This window comes from Schistocerca serialis, chromosome 9, assembly GCF_023864345.2.
Source record: "Schistocerca serialis cubense isolate TAMUIC-IGC-003099 chromosome 9, iqSchSeri2.2, whole genome shotgun sequence".
NCBI lineage: Eukaryota > Metazoa > Arthropoda > Insecta > Orthoptera > Acrididae > Schistocerca > Schistocerca serialis.
The window spans coordinates 336,276,941-336,301,339 of record NC_064646.1 but is presented as its reverse complement, the minus strand read 5'-3'; the positions used below and the strand labels follow the sequence as shown (position 1 = coordinate 336,301,339).

Here is a 24,399-nt window from a genome sequence, read left to right as displayed (position 1 = left end):
GCCAGACATGGGTGTCAGATCTGGTCTGTACAAACCATTTCATTTCACACACTATGCCAACTGCTGGAGGATGGTCAGTCAATAACTAACATGGAAAAAGAAGGGGAAAAAAAGGTGTGCGTCATCATTGTGCCACAAAGTACACCTTTCTATCTATTCCTATTTCTAAGGCATACGTGATCAATGTAGTAGAGGCAACCTTGGAACATGCTGTATGTGTGAAGTAGAGCAGCTAAGCGTGCTTACTCATGCATTTTTAATAGACTAAAATGAGAAAACTATTTATAGTTAGATCCTGATATTTATTACAATCTATTTCCAACCAATCGAATTTCCAAAGGCACGAAGGCAGGTCCAGGTTTACCCTGGACAGTTGTATCCCTCCAGCACGCCTCTGTACACTATTAAAACCAGGACCAATCCGGGGAAACCTGGACTTACTGCAGCCCTAGTTTGGGGTGCAAAGGTGAGTGCAGTGGTTCCCTTAAGGATATACGAAGAGGAAAGGAACCTTGCCTCGTTTTAACAATAGTTTGCATTCTGCTTAGTAGGAATGTGTGATGTCCACAAATGAACAATCATCAGAAAATTCAGCCATTTATTTGTGTGGAAGGTAAATACACTGCCATTTGTGGAAAGTGCAACACCGAGAAGGAATTACCCAAATAGTGCCACACATTGTGGAAGTGGCGACATGTGTGCAAGAAATACGTGATACGTTTTGCAGCGAGATGGGGTACACACAGGCTGAGCAGAGCCCTCTCGTGTCAGTGCGACAGGGTCAGTGTTGCACCTAGTGTAGTCAGTGCAGAGCTATCACACAAAGTGGAAACAATACAATGAGTGAAACTTCCTGGCAGATTAAAACTGTGTGCCGGACCGAGACTCGAACTCGGGACCTTTGCCTTTCGTGGGCAAGTGCTCTACCAACTGAGCTACCCAAGCACGACTCACGCCCCGTCCTCATAGCTTTACTTCTGCCAGTACCTGGTCTCCTACCTACGAACCTTGCAGAACTAGCATTCCTGAAAGAAAGGATATTGCGGAGACATGGCTTAGCCACAGCCTGGGGGATGTTAAGGCAAAGGTCCCGAGTTCTAGTCTCGGTCTGGCACACAGTTTTAATCTGCCAGGAAGTTTCATATCAGCACACACTCCGCTGCAGAGTGAAAATCTCATTCTGAATACAGTGAGTGTCAGTATGCCTTGTCGACATCAAAGGCAGCCATATCCGCATGTGAGCTAGTTCGAACGGGGCAAAGTGATTGGTCTCTGGGAAACGGGGTTGTCATACCGTGACATTTCGACTCACACAGGACATGATACTATGACAATAATGCCTGTGTGGAAGCAGTGGATAGAGGAAGGTCGTACGCAGTGACAAGCAGGAACTGGACCATGGAACATGACCACAGCACGGGATGACTTTCATCTCGTCTGCATGGCCACTGTGGACTGTGCAGCATCATCTACAGTGTTGGCTTGTCGCTGGAGTACTGCAACAGGTGTGAACTTGTCTGCGTCGACAGTTTGTCGCTGCTGTCTGCTGCAGGTTGGACTGGTTGCAAGCATGCCATTACGCCAGCGTCCATTGTCCAGAAACCACAAGCTCCTCCAACTGCAATGGGCACGTGAACACCATTACTTGGGTGATGAGTGGCAGCTTTTAATCTTTTCGGATGAGTCCCACTTCAACGTGTCCAGCAGTACTGTGGTGAGCGAAATCTAGAGGGTTGCATTGTGGAGTGGCATAGCGGTCAAACACCAGGTGTGATCGGTTGGGGCACCATTGCTTTCAACAACCGATACCTAATGGAAGTTGTGGAGCCTGAGGTACTCCTCCTTTTTCAGGAATCTCCACAGGCCACATTTCAATAGGAGAATCCCTGGCCACATATTGCAAGAAATGTAGAGGCCTTCTTCGAAGAGCAATGGAACCTTTGCTTCCCTGGCCTGCACATTTGCCAGAAATGTCGCCCATCGAACATGTCTGGGATATGGTTGGTCGGCAACTGGTGCATCATGGACCTCCAGTAACTGGTGTCTCAGATTTGTGGACTCTGATACAAACTGCATGGAGGGAAATTCCTCAGGAACGTATTCAGAACCTTAGTGATTTAATGCCATGGTGTGTAGTAGCTCTAATTGCAGCACATGGTGCCCACACGGCGTAGTGAATAGTAGGGCTCAAAGGACGTGTACTAATTTGAAAAAGGTAATCATTTGTTACTTGTCGTGTACCTAACATGTGGTATTAAATTAATTGGATTCATTCATTTTCTTCTTGGTGCTTCGGTTTCCAAAAATGGTAGTGCATTTTGTACAGAAAACTAAGTCACCAGCTACATATGTACAGCCCATGTTTCAGTTTTATGGGTTGTGTCATTGCTATAAAAATTCACAAGCACATATTTTCAGGACTATCTGTATGACGTTAGGAATATGGAAGGGCTAGGAGAGATTATTTAATATTTATTAGTCTGTTTCAAAACCAAATTATATTAAAAAGCTTTTCCATTTAAATATTTATTTTTTGCTTTTTAGTCTTGTGTGTGCTAAATTTTTCGGTTGATTTCAAACATTTTGATGAGATTACAGCAGGACATGAGGCAAACTTCAGGTGTATTTCAGTCTCTCTTCAAATGAGTCGACCAATATATTGCTCCCTCATAGGCATATCTCACAAGAAATTAACCAATGTAAAAACTAGATAGAATTGAGCTGACAGGGAATCTTAGCAGTAACAGTTTTTAAGTGCAGAACATTCGTGACTGGGACAAGGAAACAGGGAAGCAACAGTGGTACACCAGTACCTACTCTGTCACACACCAGACTTGAAAGCAAGCTAATATTGCAGTCTCATCCAGTTCTGAGGTAGTTGAAAGTGTCTAGCTAATCAGGAAGCTAGTTTAAAATCAACTGCAAAATTTGTGCCGAAAAAAACAGACAAGAAAACGACCTAATAAGGTACTAAAAAGCGGTTGTTCCTTTATATACACACAATTTCACAATGCAGCACCAGATATTAAACTTTTAAAACCAACCAAAAATTGACATTTAATGCCACAAGTACGAAACTTCGTATTTCAGTAAGTAAATACATACATTTTGAATGGACTTGTTTTTAGAAATACACGTTTTGTTCATATCTCCTTGAAATAAGGTACTTTTTGTCACTAAAAAAAGTTGTCAACTCTTGTCATGTTTCATGATAACAAAAAGGCTGAAAAAGTATGTAAATAAAATCACTCAAACTCGGTGAGTGAGTGAAACCTTCATATAACCACTGAAACAGACGGGGACTTGTTTCAGTCAGTTGTCTCACACTGAATGAAACAACTCAAACTCTGTGAGTGAGTGTAAACATTTATATAGCTGGCATTGCTGCTGAGACTAGTTTCATTCGACTGGGGGGGGGGGGGGGGGGGGAGAATTGTTAAAAACAGTCAGTTGTCCCATCACTACATCCCAGAACCACCTCCCTCTGCAAGATATAAAGCATTAGGCCTGCCTAGAACTTTTTCCCCATGGCACCCACACGCCTGCCTTCTACATGCTTCCCAGAATCCACAAATCCAACAATCTCAGACACCCTGTTATGGGTTATTATGCTGCCACTGAAAGAATTTCAGCCCACACTGACCAACACCTCCATCCAAGTACCCAGAATCTTGCCTCCCACGTAAAAGATACCAACTACTTCCTTCACCAACTCTCCACTAGCCTCACACTTTTACATCCTGGATCTCTACTCATTGCTGTCGATTCCACTTTCCAATACACTAACATCCCTAATGCCCGAGGTCTTGCCGCTGTTGAATACTGCCTTTCGCAATGTGCTTCATACTCCAAAACCATTACATTGCTCCTCAAACACTGTACTAATTTTGTCGTAAAAAAGAATTACTTCTCCTTTGAAGGGAAGATATACAACCAAATCTGTGGTGCAGCCATGGGCACCCTCCTATGCCAACCTGTTTATAGGTCATCTAGAGGAAACCTTCTTAACCACCCAAAATCCCACACCTTTGGTCCATTTCAAGTTCACTGATAACATCTTCCTGATAACAGATTCAGGGCCAAGACACCTTACCCTAATTCTTTGACAACCTCAACACCTTTCTCCCATCCTCTTCACCTAGTCATCCTCAACCCAGCTTGATATCTTCCTGGGCGGTGACCACCTCCTCTCTGATGTCTCCATCCACACCTCTGTCCGCATTAAACCCACCAACCACCAACACTACTTGCATTTTGACAGCTGCCGTCCCTTCCACACTGAAAAATCCCTCCCATACAGCCTTGCCACCTGGGGAACTCCTTCACCCAGTGTCCTGAAGGCCTTCACAGACAGGCCTAGCCCACAAACATATCTCCTGTGCTATTTCCTCACATCCCCCCAATCCTCATACAGCACCCCAAGAACCAGCTACATAAGAGTGTCCCCTTCATCACCCAGTACCATCCTGGATTGGAATAACTGAACTACGTCCTTCATCAGGTCTGTGATCACCTATCATCATGCCCTGAATACTACCAAAGATCCTTCCCATCCATTCTAAAGTGGTGTTCCATTGCCCACCCAACCTCCACATCATCCTAGTTCATCCCTATGCCACTCCCAATCCCAATCCCAGACCCTTGCTCAATTCATCCCCCCCCCCCCCCCCCCGCCCCCAGCACTTCCTATTTCAGTTGTCACATTCTTATCCTATGCCATCAGAGGCTGGGCCACCTGTGAAAGTGACCATGTTGTATACCAGCTCTGCTGCAATCATTGCACAGCTTTTTATGTCGGTATGACTACCAACTAGCTGTCCACTGAGATGAACTGCCACTGCCAAATTGTGGCCAAGAGCATGGTAGATCATCTTGTGGCACAAGATGGAGCTGAACATAAAATGCTCAATTCCAATGACTGCTTCACCACCCTGACCATCTGGATCCTTCCCTCCACCACCAGCTTTTCTGAACTGTCAAGAAGGGAGTTATCCTTAAAACAAATTCTCCACTCCCGAAACTCTCTCTTCCTCAATCTACTGTCCCCACACCCAACAGTTTCGGCTATATTACCTCCTGCCTATTCATGGCCCCGCACCCCCATTGTGTGCTACCCTCTGCTAGCACACCAACCCCTCTTTCCCCTCCACACAGCCTTCAAACTGGTGCCTTTATCAGTCCCTGCACACACACTCTTCACCCACACCCTTCTATCCCTCCCCCTTTCCCTCTTCAGATTTCTGCTTCTATTCAACATGGCAGTTCATTCTGGTCTGAGCTTTCTGAGATGGCTGTTGTGTAAATTTGTGTGTGTTTTCTTTTCTGAAAAAGGATTTGCCTGAGAGCTAAAGGTGTAACAGGTTTTCTTATTGTGCCCATCTGCAACTCAGTGTCTTTGTACGGCGAGTGGCAGTCTATTTTTTCCCTAAAATTGTTGATTTTTCCATCCTGGAGTTTCCATTGTCTGATTTAATCAACTGATGAGTCAGTTTGGATATCAAACAACCCATAGCTTCCTTTTTATCCCACCCGTCACAATTTAGTGAGTTACATCTCAATCTGGATTCACGTGAAATGAACCCTGTGCTTTTTCAACAGTAACTGTCCTCACAGTGAGACTAAAACGTTTGATGTATGTGAAGGGAGGGAGGTAGATTCCAGTTCAGAGTCTCATCAAAAACTAGGCCATTAGAGATTGAACTTATGCTCAAACTGTACAAGAACATGGAACGAAATCAGTTTTGGCCTTTTCACTGGAACCACCCAAAAAAATATATGCATTATTTGTGGAAACCATAAACATTTTAAATCAGGTTGACTGAACAGCACCAATTTGGTCTGTCGGACACACTTGGGGAATTTATGCGTCTGTACGTATGCGCCCCCCTCCCCCACACACAAACATTAAATATACTGTTCATTGTGCCCTTCGATCCGAAAACTAGTTTCATGATCTCTACACACTAGACTATCCTGGGCAAGCCTCTTCACACCTATTGCAATCTGCATCCATTTGAACCTATTACGGTATTCCGGCATTGGTCTCCCTATGTGATCTTTATCTCCTTTCCCCTTCCACACACACACACACACACACACACACACACACACACACACACTACCTTCCATTACCAATCCTCTTCAATTCGATTCAGTGTATCATTAGTTATCAACATACCCATATAATTTCTCAGCATTCTTCTGCCGCACCACATTTAAAAAGCTTCTATTCTCTTTTCATCTCAACTGCTTATTGTCCATATTTCATTTGACTAGAAGGCTACACCCCATACAAAAACTATCAGTTGTATACTACGTTGTTCCATTCTCCTCTCCCCAAATGCCTTTCTTGCTTTTGCCAGTCTACATTTTACATGCTCTCTACTTTGATTATCATTGGTTATTTTGCTGCCCAAATAATGAAACTTGTCAACTCCTATTTGTTTTTCATTCCCCTAATCTAATTCAACCAGCATCATTTTTTTTTTTTTTATTTGACTCAGTTCCATTACCATATTTTTTTTCTTCATACTCAACAAACTTTTCAAGATACTATCCATTCTGCTCAACTCTTCTAATTCCTTTATACGTTCTGGTTATCAACATTAAATTAGACAGGGAAAGTATGAGGAAGGAAACAATTTGATGCAACATGCAAATCTATAGTTTTACAAAGCTTCTCCAAAGCCCTCAGCTAAAATCTGGACCTGATGCCTCTATTCAGACCCAAGATACAGCCCAAACCATTAATACATTGCAAGATCCTTTTCACAGTACAGTTTCATATTTTAAAAGGAGACCAGGTCATTTTATTGGTGATTTGTGCCATGCTATCTTGATTGAATCACAACACACTGTTAGAACTAACCTGAGTTAATTTTAATTTCTTTGATCTGCTACAGAAGCACATTTAAGTCATCTGTTTTACATTCCATTTAATACAAACAAAACCTATCAAATTTAGGAAAATGCAAGTATTGCATTTAATAAAACTAAATGTATGGTTGTTAGCCTAGTGAAACCACTTCAGTTTGACATCAAGAAAGTAGAGAATTCAGTCACAGTTTGTTACAGCAAAAATAGCAGATGTGGTTATTGGGGATTAAAGGCAGGACCATCAATGAGTGACCAATAACCCTTCCACTGTGGAAGTGTGTGTTGTAATTAACCCAGTTTTTTCCCTAGATACTTCAGTCAAAATAAATAACTTTTTTACCTCTTAATATTGTATGGCATTGTAACTTTCATGTATGTTATTCGTGAGAGGGGGGCACCGAATGTCTATTCCTCACAGTGTTGCCACATTGCTCAGCATGAAACAGATATTTTTTGTGAGTTAGCAATCCTTTCAAGGATGTCAAACATTCTTTGAGAGAAATGATATTCCCTATCTCAATGTGTTCTCTAATCCCAAAGAGTCCAAATTACTAGTACAAATAAAAGTTTTGAAATAAAACTTTCAAATCTTCCTAGTGATGAGTTACCTCTTCTCATGTCACCTTGCTTGAATTGACCAATTGTTAGTTAGGGAATATCACTTTTTATAAAACCCTTTTCTGAGTTTTCTACTGCCATGTAAAAAATTTTGAAGTGTAAATATTAAGAAGGTAACATTTCTTAAGGCTAACAAAATACTTCACTTATTTTTATGTGATTTGTTACTTATTGGCCACGTGCACGACAGCTTCCTTTAAACTGGTCTTATGTTAACATTATAATACATGTTCAGAGATAAACATAACACCTTTAACAACTAGAGATGGATGTTATTACAGGACATCTATATTAGTATGTTCTGCAGAAATGATTAGCATTTGAACCATGTCAGCATGAGGGTTTGGTATCGCAGTGCAACATCAACTATTGGTAAAAGGTGCCTATGGCTGTTTTTGCTATAAATCAAAGATAATGGATCATTGTGACTTGAGCAGACATGCAGTATGCCTTGCAGATGTATGCACAAACTGTACTATCAAATCAGTGACTTTGAAAGAGGGCGCATTATTGGCATGAGCGAGTGAGGTGCAGCCATCATGGAAATTCCAGAATGGAAATTGCTGCTCATGTGGAACAAAGTGTTTCAGCTGTGCAATGGGTTTGTGCAGAATGGTTCACAAAAGGCTGTAGAACACGACGAGAGGGGTCAGGTCACACCACCCAAACCACCCATCGAGATGATCGACATCTCATGTGAATGGCATTGCACAATAGATCTGCATCCTCCTCAGCTCTGGCAACAGTAACACATCATACACTATCACGGGTAACAGCCCATGGCTACCTGCAAGTCATCCACTTCTCTGCCTACCTGCGACGAATGTGCAGAAACGTGCTAGATGGCACTTGTGTGTGGAATGTTGTCACTGGGGACAGGAATGGCATCAGATAGTGTTTACAGATGAATCCAGGTTTTGTTTGAAACTGATGACTGCATTTTGGTTCCCTGCAGACAGTGGAGGCAGTATCACAGTGACTGCATTGGCACAAGACACAATACCAACACAAGGCCTTAAGGAGTGGGGTGCTATTAACTACAAATCACAGTTGGTGCATGTCCAGGGCACTGTGATCTACGTGAATGACTCGTGATCCATAACCATACCCTTTCTGCCCAACACCCCAGATGACATTTTTCAGTAAGACAATGCAGAACCTTGTTGCTGCACAAACATATGCCTTGTTGGTTGTCACAAGATATCAGCTTTTTGCTCTGGCCTGCCCAGGTCACCATACTTGTTGCCAATTGAAAATGTGTGGGGTATGGTAACACCTGGTGCACTGCTGTGATCCAATGCCAACCATCACAGCTGAATGCAGCATGGGTGGCTGCACCTGAAGAAGCCATTCGTGCCTTATACGCTTCGATGCCATAACGGATGGAACAAGTTATCAGGCTCCATAGTGACCCTGTGCCTAGTAGGCAACAGGGACACATACTAACCGAGGCGACTGACATGCTAATCATTTCTGCAGAACATACTAATTTACATGTCCTGTGAAATGTGAACATGCTATCTCTACTTATTTAAGGCATTCTGTTTTTCGTGAACATGTATGTATCCATCTGGCATGGCAAGTTTGTTGGTTGCTCTTACTTAAACTTTATGAATTAGATGTATTATGCTTAATACATTTAAGTAACAATAGGAATGGTAAAAGATATAATTGCTGCTACTGAACTTTATTTCAGTACATGAAAGGTGGGGACGAACATTGAATTTTTAGCTCACTGTGTGTGTGTGTGTGTGTGTGTGTGTGTGTGTGTGACACAGTCATCACAAATTAGTTTTTGAGTGTAAGTCACAATTCATTGCAATAGTAATACAGTCAGATGATCAAAAAGCTGGTGTATCATTAGATGCTACAACAAATACTGGCTGCACCAGACTGCTTTTAAATGTTCATTCACAGGACACTCACTGTGTTATGCTGTAATGCTACATGCATTGTTGGGTACTGTTCTCAGGAGGTCAGTTGACACGGAGTGACAGCCTGTAGAGTACTGCATTGCAGCATTAGAGGAATTTATAAAGACATTGCATTACAGCTTCTTGTGTTGTCCTGAGTGGTTAGCTTGTTGCTGAGCTATTGCTTTTGAGTTGGTGGATACCAGCATTCACTGTATCCAACAAAGATCTTCACTACCACAAGGACACAATGATGAGACTTCAATTTTGAAACACGTTCTTGGAGCTTCCGAAAGTTGAAGAGGGCATAGAGGACAGATTAATGATGTCAAATTACACCCATTCCAGTTTGTCTGGATATGTAAACAAATGGAAGTCAGTTCTGGGCTGCACACACCTCATGTGAACTGCTAGAGTGTGCTACACAAAAGTGCCAGTATTTCTTCAGTCTTTTTTTTTTAAAACGAGGACCTTTCTGTAACAGTAAATTCTGAGTGCTAGATTTGTCATGCTGTATCACCATCTATAGCTCCAGCAAGACAAAGCAACAGTCCATTCTGCGCATCTTCCTGCGGGAATCCTGAATTAAATGATTCCAGACAGAGTTATTTCTCACTTTGGGAACATCAATTGGCATGTTTGTTCCCCTGACATCACATCATCTAATTATTTTCTCGTGAGGCTATCTTGAAGTTCATGAGCAACTCCCAAGCATTATTAGTGAGCTGAAAGACGAAATTCATGAATGCTTTTGGGAGATTCCAAGAAATGTGTTGTGTCTTCTCTTCCAGACAGACTACATGAATGTGTCATTCAGCAAGGACATGTACCAAGTGTTATTGTCAAGAAGTATGTAGACACTAATTCTCGATAAAAAATAATTTATCTTTACTAAAAAGATAAAGATTTTCACTTTTCTCCCCTGAATTACTGCTGAATTTTCAAAACAGACAGCTGTTTCTGGTGCACCCTGTATAAACCTACAAAACTTGGCTATCAATTTATGAGCACAATTAAGCTTTTACCTTGTGACAACTGCATTGGCTTACAAAATATAGATACAAGACTGTAGGATACAATGTAAAAATATTTATGTAAACAGAGTGCTTACGAGCAAATTACTTCACTAATCAAACAAATACTACTTCCTTATTACTGCCAATATTGCATTAAAACACAAAAACGATACATTGACATGACTCATAATTTGAGACTAGAATTCTCCAGTCTAAATGCAACCAATCGTGCTGCACAGCATCACAATTAATTTACTTACTGGCCACAAAATAATTCAGTCTAAATAATGTACACAAACATTATCAATGTCCACAGAATATGTTGAAAGTGGGCACACTAGTTAAATAGTTAATGTTTTGCAACTTAAATTGGTCCAGGTACTAGGTAAATTTCTTAAGAGAGTAAGAAAAACAAAATTAACATTAATAAAAACAGTGAAAACCAATTCCAGAAGTAACACTTGATGATTTCAAATACTTAACTACTGCACTATTTCTGACAAGGATGTTTTAAAATACACACTACAGAAGCTTCTGAACCTGTTGAATGGTACTACACTCCAAAAACACTGCACCGGCATTCTTATTGATTATGAATACAGTGCTAGTTTTCTGTTTTGTTTCAAGTAACATTTGCCTTCCAATCAAATACCAATTTTTCACTTTTTACATTTCAGGGCTTCTGGTCATGTTAGATGAGTTACCTTTGTTAAATGACCAGCTGAATGTCAGTGTGGATAAATATATGTGGCAGCTTCTTAACTTTTTATCCCAGATTATAATATTAATGAAGTCCAGAAGGCCCACTTTTCCTCTCATTTGTAAAGCGTACATAATTTTAGCAGTGCAGTTCATACATAAATAAAAACTGAGAAAATAAATCTTTTATAACTACTGACAGTGGTGGACAATATCCCATCTTTTGATATATGCATGTTAATATAATGATAATTTATGAAAAGGATAGATTACTGCTCACATATAGCAGAGTCATAGACAAACACAGAAAGACTGAGCTAACTTTCTTAGTAGTCTTTCCGTTTTGCCTGTCTGCGACTAACTCAACTTCTCCACTATACGGTGAGTAGTGATTTACCCTTTTTACAATATTGTCACTCAGATATAGATATGCTATATTTTATGTACTACACACAGTCACTTGCAGAAATAATACTTAAAGAGCACAGTAGAAAACTAAATGGATTAGAATAACAAAACCTAATAATGACTTCACCTGTCTTAAATGTTTATGAGGAACAACCATGACAATATGGCATTTGCACCAAATTAAGGGACTTAACACTTTGCATTTCAGTCACATTTCATGTTAACATAAGTTACATATAACTTGCAGACAACACTATTTCTGTATCTACTAAATTTAAAGCAGTACTGAGAAAATATCCTTGTGACTTAATTGTTTGCACACATTTCTTGACTGCACAGCTTTCATCTTGTGGATGATCTGGCAGTTTACTGTTGCTGTCATCTTGAGATCACAAGGGCTGTGAATGCTGTGTGCAGCATATTTTCCTTAATGTGAAATTTGAAATGCTAGTTGGGTACTGGCTGTACTTGATAGAAGATCCAGTCTTCCATAAACGAGGGTACAAATGCATGATCACGTGTGAACTGTACTGGTACAGAAAGTTGCTTTAGCTGAGACTCAAACATGCTGAGAGACTCTGGACAAGATGCTCCATTTCCCTAAAGAAAACAACAACCATAAAATTAAACTGTCTAGGTAAAAAACACAGCAATTAGTAGTAATAAAACAATACACTGACATATCATCTAGAGACCACATCATCACTGAATACTAAAAAAATTGGTCCTTTCAGGTTCTCACTTAAAGAAAAATGCCAAACTGTTCAGTCTGAACAAAAATCAGGTATTTTAAGTGAGGATTGACTGGATTCAAGCATAACAACAGCTTTCAATTTGACACCACTGCAGCAGTATGTCTGTAAATTTTACTGTTTACTTTCTCAAGCAGCTTCATCTGATCTGAGTAAGCCAAGTTCCAGACCTTTCGAGGGAGAAGCAACATGTCAATAGCCACCAACACTGACCTCTTGACTATGAAGATGGTCACTGAAAAGTGATTCATGCAGCACTTTTCAAGCTAACAATTTTTTTCCCTCTACAGACCAGTGTACAAAGTAATGAGTCATTTGCCATCATGAAACAGAAGTGTGTTAACACAATACTACAAAGTTCTGGAGACTAAGGGGAAGTACTGCTACTCTACATTTTAACATCTAATCTTCGTAAACTGAAAGTGAAGTATGTAATAATTCTGAAAGGAACCCGAACAGTTTTACAAAAATTCTTTAGGACCAGACTTCTTCATCATCTTGAATACTGCATAGCTCTATCGCTAAGTTAAGGGCAGCTGTTTGGGGATTGGAGGGGGGGGGGGGGGGGGGGGAGGGAGGAGAGAGGGAGAACACTAATAATACGGGGCATTCGAAGAGAAACGAGCCGGAGGCATCATTACATAAGCCAGTTCCTGTATGTTAGAATTACTGACCATGGCTGTTGAGACACTTGTCCCAATGTGACACAAGGTGGTGAGAGGGACTGCCTCATAAAATTCCAGGGGCTGCAGTGTTAAGTAGTTCTGCAGATACAGCTGGACGCCATCGTCCGAGGTGAATCACTGCCCCACAGAGCCTTTTTTAAGGGGACCAAAAATGACATAACCACGGGGAGAGAGGTCTGGACTGTATGGAGGGTGGCCGAGAACCTCCCATTTGAATTTCTGCAGGAGTCTCGCGACTGTGTTGGCCATATGAGGCTTTGCATTGTCGTGGAGCAGAATGGCCCCATGGGTGAGACTGCCTTGTCATTTCGATTTGATAACTTGGCAAAGGGTGGTCACGGTTTGCGAGTAACACTGGGCATTCATTGTTGTCCCGTGCTGTAGGAAGTGAATAAGAGGGCCATCTTGGTCAAAGAAGATTCACCTCTGACGACGATGTCCAGCCCAACAGCCAGGGTCAATACTTCTAACATACAGGTACTAGTTTCTGTAATTACGTCTCTGGCTCATTCCATTTTTATGCCCCTTATATATTCTGCTGCAAAATTTAAATGCTAATTTAGTGACAGAAAATACCTAGATTGGGCAAATTAAATTGGCTGTAAAAGCCACTGTAGAGAAGAGGGAAAAACACTATTTGACATGTTGGTTATGTCAACTGTTTCAAGCAACTGCAACAATGTTACACTTTCTGTTTGGGTGGGTGGGCAGATGGGCCATGTAATATAGCATAATTCCCTGCAAGACATTCTGGTAACTGAATGCTCTACCGAAGTCAATATCTGCCTCTCAAAGTATGGGAAATTCATTTGCTAAGCTAAGCTTTTGAAAACCAAATTGTAATCAAGGCACTCTTACAGTCGTTTCTTCCTCCTGTTTGTCAATGTAAATGTCTGTATGAATATGGTAACGGAAAGTCCTGGAGGAATGTAAATAAATTCAGCGTTAATGTAACAAGGCACTGAACAATAGAGGTACCAAGTTGTCGAAAGACCCAAACAAACCTAGTGCTGGCACAATGTAACTAGCTAGAAAAGGGCACACATGCACTGTGCTAACTTGTGGACAAACCCTTTTTCAGATGAATAATCTCCTGTCTAGTTTATGTGCCTTTCAGCAATACAGCAACTCTGCTATATGGCGAGGTTCTACCTTTACTCGTCAAATTATGTAATGGATATATAATTAGTGCTCCAGTGGGGCCATATAAGTAACCATTATGAGTACATAGACAAGTATGTTTTACTTTTTATGTCTACTATCTTAATAATTGTTGGTTGTTCCTTCACTTAAAACATTCAGTGGGCTTGCTACTTGCATCTCACCACACCACACGAAGACTATATAATGAGACACTATAATACCCTCCATGAAAATCTAGTTAGTGGTTGCGTGATATTTCCACACGGTGTATACGTAGACAAGGAAAAAATTCCCAGGTTTCCCAGTTAAAAAAATACACTTTCTCCTGGGTGAAAATATGCTTTTTTCATGTTAAGTGACAGTATACTTTCCCTCGGAATCATAAAACTTATCAATCCTTTGAATGGCTAAGGTTTTGTACACTGTCGTAGAACCTCCTGCCACTTTAGGAAGCGAACCCCCCCCCCCCCCCCCCCCCCCCCCCCACACACACACACAAAAAGTGTTTTGGAAAGATCTTTGATTTGCAGCAACACATGCGCTACATATTTTTGTATTACAAAAGCATATAGTCGAATTCCACCAAACACGGAATGTTAGTTTCTGAAGCATTGAAATTGAGATTGTGATGTGCTTTTGTAAGCCAGTCATAACTCATGTCACGTGATATTGTAAGCCGATGATAGCAGATATTTATCACGTTTACATGGGGCTCCCAAAACCGGATTCCATAAACGTATCTCCCAATACCACCCCTGGGTGGCCACGTAAACACTTCAGAATTGATCCTTGAAATAGGCTTCATTAATAATGTGTGTGTGTGTGTGTGTGTGTGTGTGTGTGTGTGTGTGTGAAAATATTCAATGGAAAATCCCACTCTCTTTCAGAAAAATGAAAATATACACTCCTCTAACACCAGGCGAAAAGGAACCCTGTATTATGGGAAAGTTATTTATAATAAACTTCCTCCGCAAATTAAATTAATAAATGACCTGGCAAATTTCAAGTCAACTGCTAAGGCATACAGTATTTGACTCATCATTGCTTCTACAGCCTCCACAAGTTCCTTCATGAAGTTCAGTAATGATCTGTGTCTTTGCCTTAGTGATGTATCATATAAATGTCACTAGAACTTTAATTATTTACCATGTTAATGTTGGTGTAATAAAAATATTAATCTGCCAAATTTTGGCTAATATTGGCAGAGTGGCTTTTTGTACAGTGAAGGATAAGTAGAAATATTAGACTGAAGCTGTTTTCACCTCGTCTTAACTGAAGAGAAATAGTGATTGTGCTCACTAAATCATAAATTACATGTGCTGTTATCCAGGTGACATAGTTAACAACTGGGCTAGCAAATCTGCTTCAGACCTTAACATGCAAACAGGACAGCGAAAAACCGTCTCCGAAATTCAGTTTTCGTCTTTCGGAAGATGTGTCTCATGTAAAAGTAGTGATTTTCGGAGCATAGGACACGTGATGTAGTCAGCCTATAGCAACATCACTTAGGTAGCACAAACACACAATTAGGAAAATTAATGTACATAGTGTATCTACAAGAAGATCTAAGGTTTCACATATATTTTTTACATTTTGATACATCACATAAATGTGCTGGCAAAATTTTAAGTAATGACTTCTAAGTGGCTGTCCTTCAAAGTGTTAAGCTTTAAGTAAAAATCAAACAGACTGTGATTTAAGAAATTCAGAGCGATAACTCATTGTTTAAAATGAAATGTACTTTGAAAGTAATGCTTTTCAAACGACCAATTGCAATATATTGCAATACTTTCCGGCGACCTGTTACAATTCGTTTCAGCAGTTGTCAGAGAGCACCAGAAAACGGTGTTACTGTGCCTGCGCAGCCACGATGAAGTAGGTAGCATGTATGTTCATACGTATATAGCATTAAGAGATGTTACATTATGTCATAAATGAAACAGGACATCAGAGGATACTCCAAGAGCATCAGGATCCTGTACACCACATTAAAATCCATAATACAACTTGAAGACCACAGCTGTATGTCCAGGCCCCAAGCTGATATCAATCTTTTCAGTGTGGTTTTCGGAACGCAAATTTTCAAATTTTCTTGAAGTACCAATACTGTATTACCTCATGTTTAGTTCTATGGCATAATGTCATACAGTGCAAAAGATAACAATGTGCACTTGCAATTCTGTGAACAGTTGACACTAGCCAATAGTGTTTCAAATAAATTGACTCTCTGTTATCACACCAAAGTCTGCAGTATTTTTGTAACGGATCAGCTTTTAAGTAGTAATTCACAGTCGACGATATTTTCCAACAGAACTAGAAAATTTTGAACACTGATGCATTCGCACCATGCCGAAGCATATTATATTGATATCACAGAATGTTCACTGCTTGTCACAGTCTTCTAAACCTTCACTTTCCAATGTTTAGGGGAATTTAGTAAGATGGACATCATATACGACACTATAATTCCAAGGTATGTTTTCGATACATTGCAAATAAAGGCTGACAGTATTCTAGTAATTGGCCTAGTCAGTTAATAAGGACAGTAGGCCACAGTGGTATCTGGCCTGCTTAAGGAATGTCCTGCTGAGATAGAGCCCTCAGCTGGCATACTGACAGCAACTAGATATATTGCACTTGGCAGATATAGTAAGGCTAATAACGGAACAGGAAGCAATGGTTAGAGAAATTGTACTGGGAACTCTTACTATTCTATTTCATGCTGTTATGGACATGGAGCAGATGTAAGATCAGGGGGAAAGAAGTAAAAAGATTGCCTTAAGTCTAAGGCACAGGCAAATAGTACATAAATGAAGAGGTAAAAGTGTACTTTAAAAACACTGAAGACGAGCCAGTTTTAACAATGGAGAAGGGCTAAGGCTGAGTGTCAGGTGTTTAAGACTGTCCGAGGTCGATGGCAAGTCTTTTTCTACATGCCTTTCTGCTGATCGGCACCTCTTATTTTTGATGGGTAGTGATCTAGTCTCAAATATAAGTGTGTGCTAAAAAGTGTGTCTTCCGAATTTTTTATTTGATAACTCTAAGCTTTTTAATAAAGCTAATGTTACTAACATTCTACATCTTTATTCTTCATGTCTATATATTTGTAGCCCTCTACCGGTAGAGGGATGCGAATTGTAGCATGTAACATGGTGGTGTGTAATGGACTATTGGTGCATGAGAAATAGTAGTGTAATCTAGTTTTGAATTTGAAGAGTTTGTGCATGCATGGAGCACACTCTCTTTCAGCATGCTAGCAACACCAGACCACAAAAGAGCACCACAACATCTGCATCTATCCAATACTTTGAGTTCACTGTCATTGATAATCCTCCATACAGCCGCAACTTGGCCTCACCCAATTTGCATCTGTTTCCAAAACTTAAAGAATGCCTTCAAGGATTTCAATTTGACATTGATGATATGGTGCAAGTAGAGGTGAGGTTGTGGCTCCATCAACAAAGTCACTCATTCTACAGTGACAGTATCAACAAACTGGTCTCTTGTTGGGAGACTATGTTGAGAAATATGTAAGTAGACACAAAGAATAAGGATTTAGAATGTCAATACTGTTTATTGTATTTAAAAATCTTTGAAAGAGTTTTCACATAAAAATCCAGAGATATTACTTTTCAGCACACACTCATATCAGTCAGTGAAGACTGAACATTTTCCAGTATTCAGGAAATTTGCTTTTGATCTGATGAGGACATTACAGATTGCACAAAATTACGAATTAATAATCACCAAATTTAAGGACCTAAGAGAAAAATGTGTATCTTACAACAAGAGCACAAATGAATTTGCAACCTAATATGCATTCAGCACTCTATTTATAACTAAATAATTTCTTTGATGGACTGCAAAAATGTCAATTTTCCAGAATAATTGAAAATGTTTGATTCTGAATGATTCAAACGTCTGCAGTTGTACATCTATAAAACCAACTATACAAGACACTTTCTGTAACCTCAGTTAAGAATGAATTGCTCTTCTAACTACTCTTTACAGACTGCATCTGACCTTGATATCCAAACATCCATATGAAAGAATGTAAGAACCGTTGTGAATAATGTGGTGTCACCGCCAGACACCACACTTGCTAGGTGGTAGCCTTTAAATCGGCCGCGGTCCGGTAGTATACGTCAGACCCGCGTGTCGCCAGTGTCAGTGATTGCAGACCGAGCGCCGCCACACAGCAGGTCTAGAGAGACTTCCTAGCACTCGCCCCAGTTGTACAGCCGACTTTGCTAGCGATGGTTCACTGACAAATTACGCTCTCATTTGCCAAGACGATAGTTAGCATAGCCTTCAGCTACGTCATTTGCTACGACCTAGCAAGGCGCCATTATCATTTGCTATTTATCTTGTGATGCATGTACTGTCAGACAGATGTTCACCAATTATGGATTAAAGTTAAGTATTCAAGAAGCTACGTACTTTACTTGCTATATTCATTACTTTGTCCAGTTCCAGACCTCACGCCAGCCTGCGTGAGCTTAAACGCGTGCCTTTCGGTTTCACCTCCTAGTAGCTTGGCTGTCTTGCCAAGTCACAACAAATAAGTCTGAATACTGGAAAAATTGGAATATGGGCTATTATGTGATAACTTATTATTGAAATGAGTGTAAATGCAAAAATCATCATCAGTACATGAATTTTTGAATATTTTCATTGCCACTTTTCAGTGGCTTATAGCAAGTATTGCTCTCCTAAATTTACCTACTGCCCTTCAGGTAACATGGCTGCACATTTATTATATGATTGTTATGTACAGAGGATACATAGTCAGAATAAACCAATTAAGTATGATAAGTTCCATGTTTATGGAAGGAAAACCTTAGTGTGTAATCATACTTACATGAGTCATATACTTTCCATTCGGTTTCAAGACACGCATTGATGTATTTAAGATAAGTCTGATGAAGTCCCACACTTCTCCTTGAGGAACTGGTGATAATGGAATGTCGGTAAGATCACCGAACACATAATCAAATTTCTTTCCTTCCTTAATGAACTTATCCAGTATTTTCAAGCAGTCCTCCACAATAATCTATAATAAATTGAACCAGAAATTTTAAAACATAATATCTGACATTTTTATGCGACCTCTTACAGCAAATGTGAATGTCTTTGACAGTTCCTTAATTTCATACATTTATTGTGAAATATGCTACGAAGTCAGGTGACACATGACAAACTTACACAAGAGGCTAATAATATGGGTTAGGATTTCAATCCTCCAGTTTCTCCCAGAACCACTGACTTTATAAAGAAAACTTTATGTACAGTTTTGGCATAGTAACCATTCCTTTCTAACAGGTCTGTAAATGTTACAGGCAGCTTTTGAAATTAGATTTGTGTAATTATAATCATTAACCAAGTAAACAACATTTTCATTGCAAAATTTGGGAGAAACAAAGGCCACTAAAATATCTTTTCTGACATGTACATATCAGTTTTATGTTCCCTGGATCATTTGTATAATTAATAGTAATGATGCAGGACAAGTCATTTTACAGTCATATATAATAAGTAAAAATGGGTGAATGCTGAATATTCACAAAATTTTATTTGGTGCATATGTGATAACATGCGCTACCAATATATTCCAAAATGCTGCGCATAAATACAGCAATTTTTCCAGGGCTCATACCTTGGGCTCTATTGCTTATAGAAAGGCAGGGTCAAGTGTGTTGGATAGCCCTGAGGCTAGGGACCATTTGTATACCCAATAGAAGGATTATCTTACTGAAACTCTTCTAGAGTACAACATCAAAGTTTGAATATTACAAACCTTTTCCAGCTTAAGCAATTGGAACAGACTGGTTGGTTCTTTTTTCCATTAAACATGGTCTAGGTGTGCCTTAAGCCACGGACCTACCCACAGCAAAGTTTTACAATATATTCCTAAGATTCTGACCTCTAACAACCTTGAAAATTTTCTTGATATTTTTATCCATTTTTGAGCAAAATTACCCTACTTGTACAGACAAAATCTAGCACGATGTGAGAACTTAGTTTATGAAGTGACACAGCACAGAGAAATATGCTGTGAAGTGTCTCCGTTATCACAGTTCTGGGAGCCCCAAGTAGAACTAAAGCACTTGCAAAACTTGTGTGACAAAAAATAATCTGATCTGAGGTCTAAAAGTAGTTTTCATTATTTCAGTTTCACATAATTAAACTAATAAAAGTTATTATTAATATACCGTAATAATAAAAATTATTTTTGTATAAGTGACATGCCCTGCTGTAGCTGGGTAAAGATGGGAACCAGCAGTAAAATGCTTTTATCAGAGCATAAAAAAGGCACATATGCTTCTGTTTAAGAGACTGACTGAAAAGTGGGGTACCAGCTGCCTCATTCCACCTTCCTCAGCACCTTTAAAAAATTTCCAAAAATTTTGGCTTGTGAAAATATTTGCGCTTTCTTATACAGAGAGAAAAGAAGACAGTGGCAGTGGAAAGTAATAAATACTGGAAGATACTACACAGCGGTTGTGTTACAGAAAGAGCAAAAGAGACAGTGACAGTGGAACATAGAACAGCTGCAATCGGCATGAAAATGGTAGGAGATGAAGCAGCCATTTGGATGCACTTTAATAACTTTCAGATGTCTTAACCACACTTTTTATTGCTTTAAAAATTGCCTTATGCGTTTTGACATGCCATCATTTTCAAAGGCTACAAAATATAACACAAAACTGGTATCAAAACATAAGAAAATATGTTATGTTTCACCATTGGTTACAGATGTAACAATGAGCAGAATATGGCTTTCTAGCTTACTAATGTTATTTCAATTATATAAAATTCTTCATAATGGAATTGGATTGATAAAAAATCTACTCACCAAGTGGCAGCAGAACAGACACATAAAAGAAGGTTACAATTAGGCAAGCTTTTGGAGCCAGTGGCTCCTCCTCCTCCAGACAGAAGGGCTGACGGGGAAGGAAGAGGGGTGAAGTAAAAAAACTTGAGATGTCTAGGAAAAGGAGTAGATTCTGGAAAAGTGATCCCGAACTGCCTGTCAGGGGAGACTTACCAGATGGGACGAGAAGCAAAGACTGATTGTTGGGGACTGCATTTGAATACAATATTATGAAAAGGAAAGTTGCTCTTCCCATATATCCTGAGTGGCAGATAGGCACAACAGAAAAACTGTCACACAGAAATAAAGCTTTCGGCCTTTGTCAACAATACGCACATGCACACACAACCGCAGTCACAGGCAACTGAAACCACACTCATGTGTCTCAGACTGTGGTTGTATGTGTGAGTTGCGTGCCAAAGTACCATAGGGAATCTTAGCTGGTAGACCTGTACTCTCCACTATACTCCATGTCTTCCAAGCCAAGATGTTTGCATCACGTTGCAGAGGCATTGCAGCGGTACGTACTGCTGCGATGCCGCTGCGATGTGGCTATCATCGCCGTTGGCGGCACAGTGTTCCTGTATACAAGTCTTCAAGTCTTCGAAAGCAATAGAGATTGACTTGGCTGGACAATTCATTGGGTGTTGGCTTGCATTGTTCACTTGTGTTAATGTACCGCTGCAATGCCTCTCACATCTATTGTTGACAAATACCTTAACAGCTGTAAGCTTTATTTATTTGTGACGGTCTTTTTGTTGCACCCATCTGCGACTCAGCACCTCCGCTACATTGTGAGTAGCAACTTTACTTTTCATTACATTGTTTGATTATGTACTAGTTAATAAGAGTGAAAAGCTAAGTGTATTGTATGTAACAGATGTGTGATGGGAACGGTGAAAAATAGACAGGTAAGAAAATGAGAGATGTAGAAAACTAAAACAGAGTGAAGAAAGGAGTAGTTACTGTGAAGAAATGCTGTAATGGAAGAAATTAACATAAATTAGGGCCAGATGGGTCGCGAGAACCAAGAACCTGTTGTAGCGTTAGTTCCCACCTTTGGAGTCCTGAGGAACTGTTGTCTGGAGGAAGAATCCAGATGGTGCGTGTGATGAAATGGGTACCAAGGTTACGATTGTCATGTTGTAAAGTATGCTGTACAACAGGATATTATGTATTGCCAGCATACACTCTCTGCCTATGACCATTCAGCCCAACTGATAGGCCAAAACAGTGTTTACATAAGAGCAGGTAGATGACATGTCGCTTCACAGGTGGCTCCCCTTTGGACGACAGCATTTTTGGAGATCACAATTGACCTACTGTAGCAAAAATGTGACTCAGCTGAAGAGCTGACATATTTCCATTGATCAATGGTCAAATCGTGGTGGTCCTGTGCCCACTGCAATTGTAACTGACAATTTCACTGAGTCAACATGTGAACACGTAGGGGTGATCTGCTGAGGAGCTCCATGTTCAACGAAGTACGATGAACGGTGTGCGCTGGAACACTTGTGTGTGCACCAGCTTTGTGCTCTTTCAACAGAGATGCCACAGGTAACCATCTATCTTATTTTACAAGTCAGGCATATCTCCGAACCCGTAATTCTGTGGAGAGTCACAGATGTGCAACCATTTAGTGCTTAATGGTAGTTTCACGTCCTTCTACCTCTTTCCATAGATGCTCAAAACAGTAGCATGTGAACATTTGACCAGCTTTGCTGTTTTTGAGGTACTACTTCATAGGTTCTGCGTAATAATAATAATAATAATAATAATAATAATAATAATAATCTATTCTTTGTCAGAGTCAATTACCTCAATGGATTTCCCCTGTGCAGCCAATATTTTCGCTAGGGTTATCCCCCCTCTGTGTCTGCTCCATTTACATAATTTTGTTATCGTGTCACGTGCATGCAACGCCACCAGGCAGCATCAAACATCGCGGTGGGCAGTGTGTTTAATATCTGCCTGTGTGTGTACAAATTCCATTTCATGTTAAAATTTGTGCATTATGGTCTGAAAGACCAACCGAATGTCCCTCTAGTAACAAAGAACGAATAAAATTTTGTCACTACTTGTGCTACTATTCCGATGCACTCTGGAAAGAAAACAGTCAGCATCAAATAATATGAATTTATGATTACTTCCAACATTCTTTTCCTTGCACAACCGCGTATAAATTAATATTAGGTCGGTGCATAAGTTCATAGTATTTTTTTTTTTTTGGCACGTTGGTATTACAATTGCTATTGTTTTATTTATTGAGTGTAATTTTTTATTTGCAGTTCACCGTTATTATTTGAATTTACATACTGTCATTTGGAGATATTGATTGGAGCCGTGGACGCTAGAAAATAGAGTTCCAAGCAGAGAAAACTGAACATTTCCGAGATATTCTTGTGTTCGAGTTCAATAGAGGGATTACAGCGAATGATTTTCTTGTTTTAAGGTGCATCATTTTGACATTAGTTACTGTACACTTTCAGAAAGACCTTTGGAGTCTGTCATTTAAACATATTAATCATGATGATCTCCACATCAGCGTACTCAAGAACTAGCATATGTGATGTACTGTGATCATTTCACCATTGTGCGACATTTGTATGCAATGGGGGAAGGTTAAAAAAATCTGGTGTGTGGCTACCGCATGCCCTAAGCCAAAATCACAGCATCCCTGCTTGCTCCTTATCAGTTGGCTTGTGAACAACAACTACTATTCCTATCCTGTATAGTTACTGGTGACAAGAAATGGTGTCTTTATGCTAACATAAGGAAAAGAAAGGAACGGCTGACTAACAAAGCAGCAACTTTCCGTACAAAGACCCATGTGTATCCAGGAAAGATAATGTTATGCATCTGATGGAACAGCGAGAGTGTCGTGTACTACGAGTTGCTTCCCCAACATGTAACCATCACTGCTGACATTTACTGTTAACAACCGGGACATCTTCCAGACGAAATCCGAAAACAACAACCAGGAAGACTGCATGAAGTGATGCTACTCAACAATAACGTCCGCCCGCATTCTGCTAGACTGACAAAAAACACTATACATAAATTGGGTTGGGAACACATTCCACACCCACTTTATTCAAGTGATCTTATGCTCTCAGATTTTCACCTTCTCTTCTATCATACAACCTTCAAGGAACTTCCTTTCTGGATGAAAATGCGGTCCAAACATGGCCCGATGAGTTCTTCGCATCAAAACCTCTTGATTTCTACAGTTGTGGAAGCGAAAAGTTATCCCACCATTATTCAACTGTCCTAAATAGTGAAGGTGAATACACTATTGATGACTTAAGTCTCTTATGTGTGTCCATTGTGTTTATTAAACTTATAGAAAATGCTGCCAACTTATGCACCAACCCAATATTAAAGTCATCCGCAAAACTGATTCTTAGAGGTCTT

At 39.9% G+C, this 24,399-nt stretch overlaps 1 protein-coding gene and 1 long non-coding RNA gene across 3 annotated transcripts in view; one reads left to right on the top strand and one right to left on the bottom strand.

Moving 5' to 3' along the window:
* Positions 1-24,399, top strand: part of LOC126419902 (uncharacterized) — a 48,700-nt gene that overhangs the window by 23,323 nt on the left and 978 nt on the right. The window lies entirely within an intron of this gene.
* Positions 6,858-24,399, bottom strand: part of LOC126419901 (spermine synthase-like) — a 51,614-nt gene continuing 34,072 nt past the window's right edge. For both annotated transcript variants that reach the window (XM_050087180.1, XM_050087179.1), the window contains exons 7-8: positions 18,973-19,164; positions 6,858-12,130 (exon numbers count right to left, since the gene is read on the bottom strand). In XM_050087180.1, coding sequence (XP_049943137.1) covers positions 11,978-12,130; positions 18,973-19,164 — 345 coding nt within the window. In that variant the 3' untranslated portion in view covers positions 6,858-11,977. The remainder of the gene's footprint in view (positions 12,131-18,972; positions 19,165-24,399) is intronic.